The sequence below is a fragment of the Syngnathoides biaculeatus genome, chromosome 6 (genome assembly GCF_019802595.1).
Source record: "Syngnathoides biaculeatus isolate LvHL_M chromosome 6, ASM1980259v1, whole genome shotgun sequence".
In the NCBI taxonomy this organism is placed as follows: domain Eukaryota; kingdom Metazoa; phylum Chordata; class Actinopteri; order Syngnathiformes; family Syngnathidae; genus Syngnathoides; species Syngnathoides biaculeatus.
Window position 1 is genome coordinate 1,720,450 of NC_084645.1, and position 18,604 is coordinate 1,739,053.

At 41.8% G+C, this 18,604-nt stretch overlaps 1 protein-coding gene across 3 annotated transcripts; it reads left to right on the plus strand.

Annotated features, from left to right (window-relative positions):
- Nucleotides 1-1,194: 1,194 nt before the first annotated feature.
- LOC133502743 (ubiquitin-conjugating enzyme E2 Q2-like) lies at nt 1,195-17,478 on the plus strand. Of its 3 annotated transcripts, none has more exons than XM_061823904.1 (13): nt 1,195-1,944; nt 4,151-4,255; nt 4,341-4,463; nt 4,557-4,613; nt 4,705-4,854; nt 7,577-7,661; nt 9,258-9,318; nt 9,412-9,502; nt 9,592-9,650; nt 9,738-9,786; nt 9,868-9,963; nt 15,589-15,655; nt 15,749-17,478. In XM_061823904.1, the coding sequence occupies exons 1-13, from the start codon at nt 1,786-1,788 to the stop codon at nt 15,778-15,780; spliced, it is 1,134 nt and encodes a 377-aa protein (XP_061679888.1). In that variant the 5' UTR covers nt 1,195-1,785; the 3' UTR covers nt 15,781-17,478. The 3 variants fall into 3 exon arrangements, with proteins under 3 accessions (XP_061679888.1, XP_061679887.1, XP_061679889.1); XM_061823903.1 differs by having other exon boundaries at nt 1,197-1,944; nt 4,702-4,854; XM_061823905.1 differs by lacking the exon at nt 1,195-1,944 and adding an exon at nt 2,749-2,835 and having other exon boundaries at nt 4,702-4,854.
- Nucleotides 17,479-18,604: the final 1,126 nt, after the last annotated feature.

The window sequence follows — 18,604 nt, forward strand, 5'->3', positions numbered from 1 at the left end:
TGGACCTGACAAACCCAATCAACCCAAACTACCTTTAGAATTGCAATGTTGCGTCAATGACACGAAAGACGGTCGGACAATGAAAAAAATAAAAAATAAAAGTCAACTTGTACAGTACTGTGGAGATTCAGATTCACATTGTGAGGAATGAAAGCCCAAATTCACCATATGAAGAAATAAAGTATTACATGAGAAAACAACACAAAATGACTTTTAAAATAGAAATGAGGTACTATTTACCTGTGTTTAACGAATCTTTGTAAAATATTGCATTCACTTTTTGAATCAAACTAGTCAAATAAAATGATTTTTACATGGTATTCTAATTTATTGAGATGTACTGTAACTGTACATACCAAAAGCACTACTGGTACAAGTCAAGCTGAGCTATGGTATTATAGTGTTAATGTTGCATTTTTAAAACCTATGATTAAATTAAAAATTATTCAGACCATGGGCAAATTTTGGGCTTCAATTGAATTGAAAATTTGGTGTGTATCTTAATTTAAAGTTATTGGAAATAAATTGATGAGTAGAATGGTGGGCGGCTGGTTAGAGAAATTTGCCTCACAGTTCTGAGAACTTGGGTTCAAATCCCACTCCCACCTGTATGGAGTTTGAAATTCTCCCCGTGCCAGGGTAATGGTTCTCTGTCTCCATGTGCCCTGCGATTGGCTGGCAACCAGTTCAGGGTGTACCCTGCCTCCTGCCAGAAGATCGCTGGGAAAGGCTCCAGCTCTCCCGGGGTCCTTGTGAGCATAAGCGGCTCAGAAAATGAATGGATGTGTGATGTTCTTAGCTCTTATAATGATTCATGGTATAGTATAGTACAGTATACCTATTTCTTATCAGTTATCATGGTGTAACATTATTTTTTAGTTAGGTGACAAGGTTTTGATTTTTTTTTTTTTTGCACAGTGTAATCATTTATACCTTAAATAAATGTACTTTTTAAGAAGAAATCTTAATTCGCTTCTGAATTCTGTCATCAGATTGAAGTCCATCGCTCTGCTTCTGTTTGTTAATCTTGTGCCATATTGATGGAAAATGAGGGATGGTCGTATTTTCAAGAGGTGGATATTGTAAAACAGTTCCAGCAAAGCTCCTGAAGCCCAAGATAACAGGTTAGTCTGTGGTGACTAGCAGGCATGAGTGTGCAGGGCAAGCAACTGACATCTCGTCGGTAATGGCTTCTGTCGCTGATAGATTGTTCTTCCTCAAACGTGGTGGTTTTAATTGAGGTCGATTCTGACTCAATACCCAGTCATGATTCCTGAACTTGGATTTTAAAAAGAAAAAAAGATGAGAAGAGATGTGCCAAGACATCAGGCCCAAAAACTGCCAAACAAATCTGTGGTGAGGCCTAACGGGACAAGCTGAAAGTCCCAACAACTTCAGTACATTATAAAGGTTCTTGTTATTTTATTTTATTTTTTAAAACAAGTTGAGATGCTTCTGCTTAAACACAGTGTGAATTCATTTGCCACTTCTAAACATTTAAGAATGAAAGTGACAAATGAACTTGCAAATGCATTCCATTTTTAAACATTCTGATGAAAGGGGCATATGATGAATCGGAAATATTTTTCTTTTAACTCCTTGATGCATCGTACATCTATATTATTAAGAAGCTTGTCCTCTTTTATCTATGGGACTCTACGTTCACCCGCAGCCCTTTTGTTGTTGCTCTCACGCTAACATGCGAGATCCGCAGAGCCAACTCGACTGCATTCCGCCCAGACTTCCCCTCCGCCAGCGGCCTGCTTGCTTTGAGATGAGTACAAGATGTCGGTGTCGGGGCTGAAGGCCGAATTGAAGTTTCTCGAGTCAATCTTTGACCCGAACCACGAAAGATTCCGAATAATAGACTGGAAACCCGACGAACTCAGTTGCCAGTTCAACGTAACGGGAGAGAAGCTGCTGATCATTCACTGCAACATCACGGTGGGTCCTCGGGGCCAGTCCTGCGTACGAGCTAGCTCAACACAACACTCGTCACTCAACACACACGCACAACACACTTGAGTTCGTCCCGGGTTCCGCGGGCTCTGCCGAACCAAGTGGACCGTTTTTCTTTGTTTGGCGCTCGGTGACCGGGCGTTCAATTGAAACACGGCCAAGACCCGATACGCGTGAAATTAACTTTCAGGAAGCAGCCAGTCAAATGACGCTGCGTAGCTTTTTTTGCTAGCTCGCTCTTGACTGAAAGTAACGTGAAGCTTAGCTTTCCCTGTTAGCCAACATATTCCCTTTACTATTGGCAGCACTTGACCGTAAAGCTTCGCAGTTAACTTTATCACAACAGCGTCCTTTCATCTTGGCCAATAATTGATGCCATGGCTCGACATCACACATGTTTTACCTGTCGTAGCAAAGATGTTTGAACCGTCAACGCTGTCCCGAATAGAATACACACACATATATATATATAAATAAACAGTTGGCGTTTGTACACTATATTAATATTTACTGAATATCTAAAAGGGTATTTTGGGGTTCGGATTCTCCAGGTTAATTTACAGTATTAAAGAGCGGGATGCTTACTGCCTCTATTTTTGTAACAAACATCCGTAATTTATTGAGAATCGGGTTGCTTAGGCTCGCCGTTATTGGTTTATATCACTGAATAAAGTCAGTCAAGGGATTCGATGTGTGGGTGACATTTGTTGTATCTCTGAGGCATTAGTCTGAATGAATCTGTGCATCTAATTTTAGCTAACAAGCAGTTGTTATGGTTCAGGTTAAATTATTGGGTTCTCTTCTCAGAACCAGGCAAAGAAGCTGGGGCACATATGACATGCAAGTGGGAAATGGATGAATGAATGGAAACACCACGTAAGTCAATAGCAAATAACTGCAAGCAGTCTGCATACATGCAAACAGCAAAATATGCGAGCGTTCCGACAGGATGGACAATAGGGTGGACATTTTAGCCACATAGTGGACCTTGACTTAGCAATGGGATTCGGTTAGCAAGCTCATTAACAAATATTTTGAATTGCTGAACCACTTGTATGTCCTGACCATAGAAAATTCACATGATCGTGATGATGGTATTCAGTTTATCAAATCACTTACTAGGGACAATAAAACTATTTGAAAAATGTTGACAGTGCAGTTTAACCACTTATCACTCACACTGTAGTTAGCAAAACAGTCGATCGTGCCAAAATCATGTACATCAAAGGGAAAAAAATTGTCTAAAATGAAGCAAACACGTTTTAAGGGACCTACCATTGTACCAGTATGTGTGCAAATGTGTGACCACAGATAAGGATGTCCTCAAAAGTTAATAAATGAGTGATTCTGATGAGGCATTTTATAGTGATGGTGACCCACGGATCACAATGAATAAATGACAGCAGTCAAACTCGAGCACGATGCCAGTCGTGACGCATCCATACCACCTCGTACAATCCGTCATCGCATCCACATAAGTATTCACATCACCACCTCGATTCACAGTGAGTAGTGAAGCCTGTCTCAGTCTCGAGATTCTGTCGTTATAATATTGAGCTTTATCGGGCTGGAAGTACCCATCACAAGATGGTCGTCCATTGAGGGATGATACGGTGACCAACAATACTCGTACAAAGAACGATGAATATATGCTTCTTTGTAATCCATTGTCTTCTTCCACTTATCCAGTGTCTTCTAGTTTAAAATCAGATTTTAGCACCGCATTCTACATTTCTGAATGTTGCAGAGACTGAAATCCGCAACCATCTGATTTCCCCCTTTTATCAATTAATAATATGCTTTTACATCAAACTTTGGTACAAGCAAAGTTTTAGTAACAGTCAGTTGACTTCTTCTCAATAAGATGTTCTTCTAAAACGTGTATTAGTCAAACATGAACATGTCACCTTGCGTACATGCAACTGACTTTGCTGTGTGCATTCCATTCTTTTGTTTTCGCTAAAGAGGCTCGTACTAACTATATCAGTAATTGGTATTGGAACTCAAGCTGATGAGGTATTGTGTTCCTTAACTTCAGGAGTACGTCCTGCCAAGGCACAGATAAAGGATTTAGCTTTGCAAATAATTTCAGAAACCCGATCATAGAGAGAGAGAGAGAGTGATCAATTTCAGGATTATCATGATCTGTTATCTTGTCAGCTGCTTTACACCGCAACTTTCTCCGTCGCAGGAGTCTTATCCTTCAACGTCCCCGATATGGTTTGTCGACTCCGATGATCCAAGTCTGGCGGAAGTGTTAGAGCGCTTGGAGGATGTGAGAAAAGGCAGCACGTTGGTAAGTCGTCTCACTACTCAAGCTGCTTAAAATGAGAGGACCTCTCTTCAGAGGGGGAATTAACTTGACTTTCTTTTCCGTGCAGCTTCTTCAGCAGCTAAAGCGTCTCATTTGTGACCTGTGTCGACTGTACAACCTGCCTCAGCATCCAGATGTAGAAATGCTGGACCAGCCTCTGCCCGCTGGCCCCATTATGCAAGAACGAAAGGTGAGCTTGAAGCGACTTTCTGCAGCCACGTTGGCAAATGAAAATCTGTTGTCATCCCAGCTTGTAACACACAAATGTTTCACAACACTTCAGCATGGACCGTCAGATGAGGTGACGTCGGAGGAAGATGAGGAGGAAGAAATGGGAGAGGTGCCAATGTGTTTTCATTGGGGGGGATTTGTCTTTGCTTCTAGTTTTAGCACCCTTTTATCTAAATATCACTGATCCACTGTGGCAGCAGGACATTGACCTGGACCAAGACTTGGACCATTATGACATGAAAGAAGAAGAACCAGTGGATGGCAAAAAGTCTGAGGATGACGGGATTGAAAAAGAACATCTGGCCATCTTGGAGAAGATCCGTAAAAACCAGAGACAGGACCACTTGAATGTAAGTGCTTTTTTCTTTTTGTGTTTTCTACGCTGAAAACCACAAAATTGTTTCTTGCAAAGTGTAAGATGCTGTGGGACTTTAACCCCCTTTGGAACATTGCATGCTTGAATTATCGCTTATCTATGGTAGAAGTAGTGAGTTTTAATCGTCGATACGTAAGAATTACAAAATATGTGCAACATTTTTGCATTTGTTTATTATTGTGGTCACAATTTGCAAGTTTTTTTTAGGAGCAATAATAGTGATTGATGAGTGTTAGCCAAATTTAGACTACAATTCTATATAAAATGAACTTATATATATATATATATATATATATATCATCCCGTCAATTCGAATAATTTTAATTGGCGAACCTACTAAGTACTTCATCAGAAGATGCAGCCCTTAATGAGAATTTAGGAATTTCTGCACTTTTACAGAAACTAGTGAAGTGGGAGATTGTACTAAACTGTGTGCATACATTGCGGTCAGATTATTGGATACATGGCACCAACGGTGCCAGACGTGTGAGCTATAACGCTTGGCGAAAAGGAGAAGTGTAAGACGTGTGTGTAACTTCACACACCTGTCCTGGCAGTTTCGTTTATACGGAACAGTGACCTGAAAAAAGGTATAAATTAATGCATGTTGTGTAATAGGAGATAAGGTGAATGGAAGATCTCAAGTGGAAACGTGTGTGTGTGTGTGTGTATACACATATATACAGTGAAGAAAATAAGTATTTGAACACCCTGCTATATTGCAAGTTCTGCCACTTAGAAGTCATGGAGGGGTCTGAAATTTTCATCGTAGGTGCATGTCCACTGTGAGAGAGATAATCTAAAAAGAAAAATCCAGAAATCACAATCTATGACTTTTTTAAACAATTTATTTGTGTGATACAGCCGCATATAAGTATTTGAACACCTGAGAAAACCAACGTTAACATTTGGTACAGTAACCTTTGTTTCAATTACAGAGGTCAAACGTTTCCCGTAGTTGTTCACCAGGTTTGCACACTCTGCAGAAAGGATGTTGCCCCACTCCTCCACACAGATCTTCCCTAAATCAGACAGGTTTCTGGGCTGTCGCTAAGAAACACGGAGTTTCAGCTCCCTCCAAAGATTTTCTATTGGGTTTATGTCTGGAGACTGGCTAGGCCACGCCAGAACCTTGATATGCTTCTTACGGAGCCACTCCTTGGTTTTCCTGGCTGTGTGCTTCGGGTCATTGTCGTCATGTTGAAAAACCCAGCCACGACGCATCTTCAATGCTCTGACTGAGGGAAAGAGGTTGTTCCCCAAAATCTCACAATACATGGCCATCATCATCCTCTCCTTAATACAGTGCAGTCGTCCTGTCCCATATGCAGAAAAACACCCCCAAAGAATGATGCTACCACCCCCATGCTTCACAGTAGGGATGGTGTTGGTGGGATGGAACTCATCATTCGTCTTCCTCCAAACACGATTATTGGCATTATGACTAAAAAGTTCCATTTTGGTCTCATCTGACCACAAAACCTTCTCCCATGACTCCTCTGTATCATCCAAATGGTCATTGTCAAACTTAAGATGGTCCTTGACTTGTGCGGTATAACTTTCCGTGCCATGCATGATTTCAAACCATAACGTCTTAGTGTTATTACCAACAGTCACCTTAGAAACTGTGGTCCCAGCTCGTTTCAGGTCATTGATGTAGTCCTGGGCTGATTCCTCACCTTTCTAAAGAACATTGAGACCCCACGAGGTGATATCTTGCATGGGGTCCCACTCCGATTGAGATTGATCATCATGTTTAGCTTCTTCCATTTTCTAATGATTTCTCCAACAGTGGAGCTTTTTTCACCAAGCTGCTCGGCAATTTCTCCGTAGCCCTTTCCAGCCTGTGTGGAGTTGTACAATTTTGACTCTGGTGTCTTTGGACAGTTCTTTGGTCTTGGCCATGTTACAAGTTCAAGTCTTACTGATTGTATGGGGTGGACAAGTGTCTTTATGCAGCGAATAACCTCGCACATTTGCATTTGATTCAGGATAATACATGAAGTGGAGGTGGAATTGTAAAGGCGGACTAACAGGTCTTTGAGGGTCAGAATTGTAGCTGATAGAGAGGTGTTCAAATACCTATTTGCAGCTGTATCGCACAAATAAATCATGAAAAAAATCATACATTGTGATTTCTGGAATTTTCTTTCACCTACGATGAAAATTTCAGACCCCTACATTACTTCTAAGTGGCAGAATTTGCAATATAGCAGGGTGTTCAAATACTCATTTTCCTCACGATATATATATTAGTTTCTTTCGGCTTGTCCCCTTCAGGGGTCGCCACAGCGTGTCATCTCAGTTGAACGCATATATATGTTTGGCACAATTTTTACGCCAGATGCCCTTCCTGACGCAACCCTTCTCAGGGAGTGGACGCCCAGTGGGATACGAATATATATATATATATATATATATATATATATATATATATATATTCTTTAAATAATTATCAACTTGTTTATTAACGATTCAAACAATTTTTAACGTACAAGAATTTACAAATATCATTATTTAAAGTATGTATACATTTTTGGGGGGCAACCTATGCACACACAATGAGCCAGCATAGTTCATACATTCATGAGGGTGTCTGAAGCTATGACTGAATCTTTATGATATTTTCCCCAATTTGAATAGTCAATTTGATTTTGTGAAGGTGCATCGATGTAACCCACTTGTGTATTTTTTAGGGCGCAGTCTCTGGCTCTGTGCAGGCTTCGGACCGCCTCATGAAGGAACTCAGGGAGATCTATAGATCACAGAGTTACAAGACAGGTGACTAACAGACTTTTTTCTTGCTTTTGCTACACTACTAACCTTCACCAAACCGGCCCACAGCAACATTCACCATGTGCATGCCATATACTGTATGTGAATTGTATACACTTGATGAGTTTTTCCTGAGCAGAACCCAGAAGAAAACACTTACGCCTGTTGTCTTGTTAAGAAGTAAGGGTTCTTTTATTCCGTTGCAATGATCTAAATGTCACCTGTTACTTTCATTGGTCAATTTTTGCTTATCAACTATTTAATGCCCAAGACTAAAACTTCAACTTAGGCATTGAGCACTGTTTGCGGCTATCCAGTTTAAGTGCTAGTGATCTTTAAGTCTAGTTCACCGATCAAACAACAAAAGAAAGTCATGTGACCTTAAACAACATCTTTTAGTTGGTTTCCCAGGCATCGGTATTAACACCAAATAAGCCAAGTCCCACTTACTACCATGCCTACGTGGTCACCATTTTAGAAGGCCGTCGTTGCGATGTAGGCAACGGCGCACCACTCTTGTTTTCATTTATTCATCCATTTTCTGAGCCGCTTATCCTCACAGGGGTCGCGGGAGTGCTGGAGCCTATCCCAGCTGTCATCAGGCATGAGGCAGAATATACCCTGACCTGGTTGCCAGCCAATCGCAGGGCACATGCAGACAGTCACACTCACAATCACACCCACGGGCAATTTAGAGTCGCCAATGAATGCATGTTTTTGGGATGTGGGAGGAAACCGGAGTGCCCGGAGAAAACCCACGCGGGCAAGGGGAGAACATGCAAACTCCACAAAGGCGGGTCCGGGATTTGAACCCCGGTCCTAAGAACTATCAGGCCAATGCTCTAGAGTTGCCTTACCGTGCTGCCTTGTTTTCATTTAGAATAACAAAAGCTATGACTTTCATGTAATTGTAGTATTTGTTTTGCATTGTCTGCCGAAATGTGGATATTTCAGTTCACTTATTACTTGAGAAAACCGCCTTGCAGGAAATTGCAGTTTTGTTAGTTTTGCACTCACGGCAACATCAGTTTGCACAGTCATGTTTTAATTTGTATTATTTAATTGATGTTCATGCTGTGTTTTTTTTTTTTTTTTAAAAAAGTTACTTTTTACTCAGTACGTTAGTAATTATTTCACGGTGTAATTTTTACTTTTATTAATGTCTGGCTACTAAACCCAGACAATCCTCTACTGCTTCTCTTAGGTTTAAGCAACATTTTAGCTCCATCATATCAGCAATTACGGAATTTGTTGCACTGGTCTTTTGTATTTTCGCCTTGAAGTGCTAAGATAAGAAAAATATTCTACTTAATATGAATGATTTTTGTCAATTCCTTTCCGGAATGAGAGGGCTTAAAGAGGTTGGAGGTTATTCAATTCATGTGACACAGCTTGGCGCAGGCGTCAGGTCGAGGTTGTAATGGGCCTGGCTCAAGTTGGGAGGCCAAAACAAAAAAATAAAGGATTCAGGCAAATTTAATTTTAATCTTAAATTTGTACATCAATATGTATTTCAGTGGTGTAACATTTATTTACACCACTGAAGTACATATTGATGTACTCATGCATGTGCTTTCTCTCACTGTGTGTGTCACTCCACAGGTATTTATTCAGTGGAACTAGTCAATGACAGCCTTTATGACTGGCACGTCAAGTTAAGAACGTAAGTCAAGAAGACTCTGGTCTTCCGCTCATGATGTCTTCCCCCCCCGTATCTGTTGTGTGCTTTTGTTAAACTCACCCGTTTTTTTTGCAGGGTAGATCCAGATAGTCCGCTGCATAGTGATTTGCAGGTCTTAAAAGAAAAGGAAGGAGTGGACTACATTTTGCTCAATTTCTCTTATAAAGTAAGTTGTGTCATTTGGTTTTTCAAATTCTCATTTTAGGCTAAAGATAAGTGTCAAAACCTTTCTCTCTTCATTTCATGGTATGGCAGGATAATTTTCCTTTTGACCCGCCTTTTGTGCGGGTTGTCGCTCCTGTGCTCTCCGGGGGGTGAGTTGTGTGTGCCTATCTACTCTTGTCTGGTTTGCGTAGAGAGATTTTTGAGACACATGTTTTGTATAATTGTTATTTTCCCAGTTATGTTCTAGGAGGAGGAGCCTTGTGTATGGAACTTCTAACAAAACAGGTTTGAAATCGAGCTCTTCTCACGACATGACTATGATTTCCAGATTACCATTAATGCTTTTTTTGTGTGTGTGTTTTGCAGGGATGGAGCAGTGCCTATTCCATAGAATCTGTTATTATGCAGATAAATGCAACTCTAGTGAAAGGAAAAGCCAGAGTTCAGTTTGGGGCCAATAAGGTGACAGTCTTGTATTCAATTACTGCTATTTGTGTTAGTCTTCAGTCATATCTGCAGTTTTACATGAACATGGTCAGGGTGATTATGTTGGTGTGAACCATTTCACGCATTCGTGACCATTTCTAAAATTTAAGAGACTCCACACTTGGGGTTGGTACTAAACTGCATTTTCATTCACTTTAAATGATTGCGTGCACTGTAGGCAACATGTTAAAATGGTGGTAACTGTCATGATTAAAGCTCCACTGTCATGCCTATAAACATTGTAAAATAGATATTGTAATGAAAAATGCATACAACATCATTCACTTCAATGGCTATACGAAAAAGTAAATAGGAGCGGAGAGCCAATCATCTATGTGCAAAATTGCGGAGGTCCCATTCGACATCCAAGTGGTCGCCATATTGCTTGCAACGTCATCAGCAGATGTTACACGGCGACATTCGCCTTTTAAAACACTAGTGGCAACTTGCAATGGAACACGGAAGCTCTTTTCGAAGAAGAGAACATCTCACAATCGAGTGAAATGACCTGGGCAATATTACCCTATCATTTTGAGCCATATTTTGATGATGTGCGTATCACTTCTAACTAACAACAGACTCCCTGACAGTATGTACCCTACTCAGTAGGACCCATGCCGGGTGGGGGGAGAGAACTCCTTTCTCTTCCTGCATGCAGCCAAACCACCTGGCGTTGGGGCCAATGCGGAAGCCATCGCCGGTCGGCGAGCCGTGACAAGCGAGCCAATGCGGAAGCCGTTGCCGGCGAGCGGACACGCAAAGTGGTGTGCCCAGACACCGATGGCCCTTGGGGGGAGAGCCCGGCCAAACCACCTCCACATCGATGCTAACGCCGGGCCCCCGGCCTTGTGGATCGCCGCCGGCCTTGCGCCGGTCCACAAGGCTGTGCGGGGCCGTCCTTCCGCGGCTGATTCCCGGAAGCCGTCCAACGTTGACATCGACACATTTAGCACCCCTGATTTACGTACGCAGATCTTTTATTATGTTATGAGAGGATTACGTCCGTCCCCCTCCCAAACTATCGTGTTTTTTTTTTTTTTGTTTGTTTCGCTATACACACCTACCTGTCATTTGAAACCCACAAAGCTCTCGTCCTTTGCACCTGTGCAATCCATTTTTCACAACAAACCGGGTCTTTTTTGAAAAGTATGAAGAATGAACCATACTCCTGAGTGTTCGAACAATATCCAGCAATGAAACGAGCCGGCATTTTGGCTAACAAGAAGGAACAACGAGCTATCTTACTGCAGGTAAATTTGGTATAAACACGAAGCGGCCTAATGGGGATCGGCTAATAACGTTACTTCCTGCTTCTTCTCAAAAACAAATTCCTCGTGAGGATTTTCATGGCAGGAGTTACAAAAAGCCATATACGTCAAAATCATGTTTTCTGGTGAAAAAACGAATGGGTAAAGTCTGGCTGCCTTTTTTTCCCATTAATAACATCCTAAAAATCATGCATTTCATGACAGTGGACCTTTAAAAGATGGTTTTGCGCTTTGAATGTGTTTGTGGTACGCTTCAAAATGTTCTTCGCTATTTAGGAGCGCACCGTAAATGCAAAACAAAGTTTGAAATGATGGAATTGGAAGTGTAACTTGAAGATAAAACAACATTGCTGCGTCACTGAAAAGAAAGCGTCACTACAATAATTTTGGGGAAGTCAGCAAATTCATAAGAACCATGTTGTGTTTGATGTAACCCGGCCTGAGTGGCCATCGTGTGTAACATTGCATTTCAAACTTAGGACAGCACACTCGAAAAACTGCTTTGGGAGAGGTTAGCTTCAGAGAATTGGCACCGTGCAGTGAAATGACTTTGATGCATGGAAAGGTTTTGTCATTGTGATGGGCTCCAAGTCAGCCATCGCATCATTCAGAAGCTCCAGAATTGCACAGCTGAGTAAACAGTATTTCATGATCATTTTTGTTAGGGGCATCTCAAAAAAATGTTTACATGAAAGAAAAAGTTACTTTCTGCCAGCTGCCTCATCACACAAGGATGTTCTCGCACCTGCCTTTCGGGTGCCTTTATAAATTGTTCTTAAACACTAAGTCTTAGTCTTTAACTCCAAAAATAATCATGGAAGAATTAAGCAATTGGCGCTGGAAAGCATTTGCCTCACAGTTCTGAGGTCCTGGGTTCAATCCCGGACCCGCCTGTGTGGAGTTTGTATGTTCTCCCTCTCCCTGCGGTTTCCTCCCACATCCCAAAAACATGCAACATTAATTGGACACTCTAAATTGCCCCTAGGTGTGATTGTGAGTGTGGCTGTTTGTCTCTCTTTGCCCTGCGATTGGCTGGCAACCAGTTCAGGGTGTACCCCGCCTCCTGCCCGTTGACAGCTGGGATAGGCTCCAGCACTCCTGCGACCCTCGTGAGGATAAGCAGCTAAGAAAACAGATGGATTGATCAAACAATTGCTTCAGAAGGAGTAGTAGACAAGAGTGACTTACAGTTGAAGCCAAATGTTTACATCTTCTTCTTTTCCTTTCGGCTTGTCCCGTTAGGGGTCGCCACAGCGTGTCATCTTTTGCCATCTTAGCCTATCTCCTGCATCTTCCTCTCTAACCCCAACTGCCCTCATGTCTTCCCTCACCACATCCATAAACCTTCTCTTTGGTCTTCCTCTCGCTCTTTTGCCTGGGAGCTCCATCCTCAGCATCCTTCTACCAATATACTCACTCTCTCGCCTCTGAACATGTCCAAACCATCGAAGTCTGCTCTCTCGAATCTTGTCTCCAAAACATCCAGCTTTGGCCGTCCCTCGAATGAGCTCATTTCTAATCCTATCCAACCTGCTCACTCCGAGCGAGAACCTCAACATCTTCATTTCTGCCACCTCCAGTTCAGCTTCCTGTTGTTTCTTCAGTGCCACTGTCTCTAATCCGTACATCATGGCCGGCCTCACCACTGTTTTGTAAACTTTGCCCTTCATCCTCGCGGACACTCTTCTGTCACATAACACACCAGACACCTTTCGCCAGCTGTTCCAACCTGCTTGGACCCGTTTCTTCACTTCCTGACCACACTCTCCATTGCTCTGTATTGTTGACCCCAAGTATTTGAAGTCGTCCACCCTCGCTATCTCTTCTCCCTGTAGCCTCACTCTTCCCCCTCCACTTTTCTCATTCACGCACATATATTCTTTTTTACTTCGGCTAATCTTCATTCCTCTCCTTTCCAGTGCATGTCTCCATCTTTCCAATTGTTCCTCTGCATGCTCCCTGCTTTCACTGCATATGACAATATCATCTGCGAACATCATGGTCCAAGGGGATTCCAGTCTAACCTCATCTGTCAGCCTATCCATTACCACTGCAAATAGGAAGGGGCTCAGAGCTGATCCCTGATGCAGTCCCACCTCCACCTTAAATTCCTCTGTCACACCTAAGGCACACCTCACCATTGTTCTGCTGCCATCATACATGTCCTGTACTATTTTAACATACTTCTCTGCCACACCAGACTTACGCATGCAGTACCACAGTTCCTCTCTTGGTACTCTGTCATAGGCTTTCTCTAGGTCCACAAAGACGCAATGTAGCTCCTTCTGACCTTCTCTGTACTTTTCCACGAGCATCCTCAAGGCAAATAATGCATCTGTGGTACTCTTTCTAGGCATGAAACCATACTGTTGCTCGCAGATACTTACTTCTGTCCTGAGTCTAGCCTCCACTACTCTTTCCCATAACTTCATTGTGTGGCTCATCAACTTTATTCCTCTATAGTTCCCACAGCTCTGAACGTCCCCTTTGTTCTTAAAAATGGGAACTAGAACACTTTTCCTCCATTCTTCAGGCATCTTTTCGCCCGCTAGTATTCTGTTGAATAAGTTGGTCAAAAACTCCACAGCCATCTCTCCAAATTGCTTCCATACCTCTACCGGTATGTCATCAGGACCAACTGCCTTCCCATTTTTCATCCTTTGTAATGCCTTTCTGACTTCCCCCTTAGTAATCTTTTCCACTTCCTGGTCCTTCACTCTTGCCTCTTCAACTCTTCCTTCTCTCTCATTTTCTTCATTCATCAACTTCTCAAAGTATTCTTTCCATCTATTTAGTACACTACCGGCACCAGTCAACACATTTCCATCTCTATCCTTAATCACCCTTACCTGCTGCACATCCTTCCCATCTCTATCCCTCTGTCTGGCCAACCTGTAGAGATCCTTTTCTCCTTCTTTCGTGTCCAACCTGGTGTACATGTCTTCATATGCCTCTTGTTTAGCCTTTGCCACCTCTACCTTTGCCCTACGTCGCATCTCGATGTACTCCTTTCGCCTCTCCTCAGTCCTCTCAGTATCCCACTTCTTCTTCGCTAATCTCTTTCCTTGTATGACTCCCTGTATTATGGGGTTCCACCACCAAGTCTCCTTCTCCCCTTTCCTACCAGATGACACACCAAGTACTCTCCTGCCTGTCTCTCTGATCACCTTGGCTGTCGTCGTCCAGTCTTCCGGGAGCTTCGGTTGTCCATCGAGAGCCTGTCTCACCTCTTTCCGGAAGGCCGCACAACATTCTTCCTTTCTCAGCTTCCACCACATGGTTCTCTGCTCTACCTTTGTCTTCTTAATCTTCCTACCCACCACCAGAGTCATCCTACACACTACCATCCTATGCTGTCGAGCTACACTCTCCCCTACCACTACTTTACAGTCAGTAACCTCCTTCAGATTACATCGTCTGCACAAAATATAATCTACCTGCGTGGTTCTACCTCCGCTCTTGTAGGTCACTATGTGTTCCTCCCTCTTCTGGAAATAAGTGTTCACTACAGCCATCTCCATCCTTTTTGCAAAGTCCACCACCATCTGCCCTTCAAAGTTGCTTTCCTGGATGCTGTACTTACCCATCACTTCTTCATCGCCCCTGTTTCCTTTACCAATATGTCCATTACAATCTGCAGCAATCACAACTCTCTCGCTGTCTGGGATGCTCAGAACTACTTCATCTAGTTCCTTCCAGAATTTCTCTTTCAACTCTAGGTCACATCCTACCTGTGGTGCATAGCCGCTAACCACATTATACATAACACCCTCAATTTCAAATTTTAGTCTCATCACTCGATCTGATACTCTTTTCACCTCCAAGACATTCTTAGCCAGCTCTTCCTTTAAAATAACCCCTACTCCATTTCTCTTCCCATCTACTCCGTGGTAGAATAATTTAAACCCTGCTCCCAAACTTCTAGCCTTACTACCTTTCCACCTGCTCTCTTGGATGCACAGAATATCAACCTTTCTCCTAATCATCATGTCAACCAACTCCTGTGCTTTTCCTGTCATAGTCCCAACATTCAAAGTCCCTACACTCAGTTGTAGGCTCTGTGCATTCCTCTTTTTCTTCTGACGCTGGGTCCGGTTTCCTCCTCTTCTTTGTCTTTGTCTTCTTTGTCTACATACACTGAGCAAATCCCTTTTTTTTTGTCTGACTGTCGAAGTTAAATCAGACTAACCCTCTCCTGTTTCAGGTCAGTTCGAATCACCAAAATGATTTCAATTTGTTAAATGCCACAATAAGAAAAGAGCAAATTTCTTTAAGAATTTGAAGTTAATGTGTTGTGTTTGTCTGGATCTAACTGGATGATTTTGTCTCATAGAACCAGTACAATCTTGCCAGAGCACAACAGTCATACAAATCCCTTGTGCAGATTCACGAAAAGAATGGTACGTCAAGTCTGGTCACTGATTTGGGATCAGTCCTCGCACAGATGTTTGGACACACTATTGAAGGTTTTTTTTTTTTTTTTTCTTCTTTAGGTTGGTACACACCCCCGAAAGAGGATGGATAACCATCTCCGATCACTATGCACTGGGAACATGGGTCAAAGTGTCTCATTTTCTTTGAGTATTTTCCCCCCCCATCTGACTTGTCGGGAGTGCATCATGTTTGTTGCGGACCCATCTGGTTGCTTCATCTGACAAGTATTCCTTCGTATGATGTGAGGGCGATACCCGCCCTGTTCATATATCTTCGATTGTCTTTTCTCCAGTCTGAATGTGGGGGGGGAGGGGGGGACATTTCTTCTTTAGCTGCTTTTGACAAAGTGGACTTTAAATGAGAGTTTTAAAAGTCATTCGGAAGCCCTCGGAGTGGCACGTCACCTCACGTTTTGATTTTGTTTGTGTTAAACAGGTACACAGTTATTGTTTTCAAACTATTTAGTAAATGTTACTTTATATGAGCATCCTAGACAATAAATGAGCCAGTTGTCATAGTTTGGATGGTTATCTTTAAATTAAAATGACCTACCACTCTATCTTTTAAAAGATTTTGAGGAGTATTTGGGTCCAGGAGAGATTGGTTACGATCAGAGAGAGAGTTGCGTTGATATTAATAAAATGACTCTTAAACCGGCTCATTGTTGCTAAACAGGGAGTGACGCTTTTAAATGAACATCATTACGTGTTCCGGCTTAAATAAAAATGTTAAGGAGCTCTTTTTGCCTTATTCCTATCCATCATCCCTGCTGGAGTTGTATGAGTTCCAGCAGCAGGGTCGATGTGGTTTATAGTCGCAGTGCCGTGCTCACTTGTGGTCATGAACACGGATTTCATCCCTCTTTACTAGAATCACACTGGAAACATCCTCAGAGTAAACAAAGGTTGTTGGGTTCGGAACTCTGGACTGTGTTTGTCCTGGTGTCGTTTTTGTCGTGGTTTGCACCTTCCCAGTTGAGTTACTGAACTACAGACGTGTTACATGGCTGAAGAGACGTGTTGGGTTGACCAGGAGGGGAGAATTAAGAAATATGGCTGTCCTTTATTGCTACGATATGCAGATGTGCTTCTGTGTTGCTTTTGGCGTGAAAAATGAAAGGATTGCTGATAGTGTATGAATGCAAAATTTGTCTTAACTTAGCTGTCATCATTGCTTGGAATCAAACCTTTAAGTAACCACAAGTTTTAAAGGCCACACTGACTAATTACAAGTAGGGGGGAACTCGTTGCTCTTCTTATGATCACATTTCGGACACACAATTTGAAATAGGTCGATGGCAACACGACGGATATTGGGTCACCATAAGTTCAATTGTAATCGTATTACAGTTGATTTCTAAACGCCACCTGGAGGACGGCTTCCTCTGAAGCACTGGAACGCAGCTCGGGTCTGCCGGCGTTGTTTTGTGTTTCGTTTTGTAAGATTCTCTCAAAAATGTGCTCACCTGAGAGAAGCATGATCAGCTGGTGCGGTTGCCTGCCTGCCCGCCCGCCAATGCCAAAACTGCTCTGAAGCGGCGAAATCAGAGATGATCCGAGATTGAAAGTCATGCAGTGGTGAATGGACTTGCACTCTCGTCAAACTGGACTCTGTCGAAAAGTTGAATCTCTTTAAACCAACAAACAGGTGATGGTGGCATCTGGCACGATTTGCTTGCTTTGGTTTTTAATTCCTTTTCTTATTTTTTTTTCTCATTTAAAGACATTTTGACCATGTACAGTAATTTGTAAACTTGCATCAAGTTTATGAATAAAGAATTTTACGATTATTGCTGTTTCACTGAATTCATTTTATATTTGATGTTTATATATATTTTTTTTTAATCAAGAACTGGATTTTTTTCACTTCAACTGTATTATCTACAGTATGAAGAAAAAAGTAACATCCCACCCCTCCATATTTCTACCCAAAGAATATTTGAATAATTCAGGTGATTGGCTGGGCTATTGTAGTACCTTTTATTTTTTTTTCTCTTTGAAACCAATTGAGAGTTGCCTAAGTTTTGGTTCATGATCCTGCTGAAATGTCCACCCTCACTTAATTTTCATTGTCCCACGTAGATAGCAGCAGATTTTTGTCACAAAAGCCTCGGTATATTTGTCCATACTTCTTTTAATAATGCAAAGTTTCAGAAATCTTGGACTAGGAGCACATGATCAATCCAAATTTGTGATGGTATGTTTGGCTTTCTAAGTATGTATTAATATTATTATTACCTCCCTTAATGACTTCAATACATTTTCCCCATTTCATTTCAAATCATTACACACAACTTAATTTCTGATATTCTGTTTTTGTATGTATGGATTACTTGGGTTGTTGCCTATATTTTGTGAAATTTTCAACTCAATGGCACCTTTTAAAGTTTCTTCAGTGTGGCGTTAAATACTTATTTCAGCCGCTGTGTGTGTGTATATTTCTATTTCTGAAAGATGACAAAAGGGTTCTTAATCAGGCAAATCCACACAGCCCTGAATATTTTCAAACATGCAATTTAATAAACAGAACACATGCACTGGAAGATAGTTGAGTTTATGTGCATAGAAGACAGGTATTCCAACTGAAAATTGCAGCAATAAGTGTTTAATATCGATTATGATAGGACCAAATAATAGAAAAGTAATACACAAAAAAATTGTGTACCTCCCTCACAGAGACACCGGGAACTCTAAACAACCTCATTTGAATGTATTTTTGTTCTTTCTTTCTGCGTTTTACACATCTTCACGATTTATTTCATAGTCATACTTATTCAAGCTATAGTACATCTTAATACATATCAAACAGCGAACAATACACATGGGAACGTAGGAGGAAATGGCTTTTCGGAAACTTTGATAAAGCACAATGAAATGCGGTCTGTCAGCTGTTTAACGCCCTGCAGTGTGTGCTTC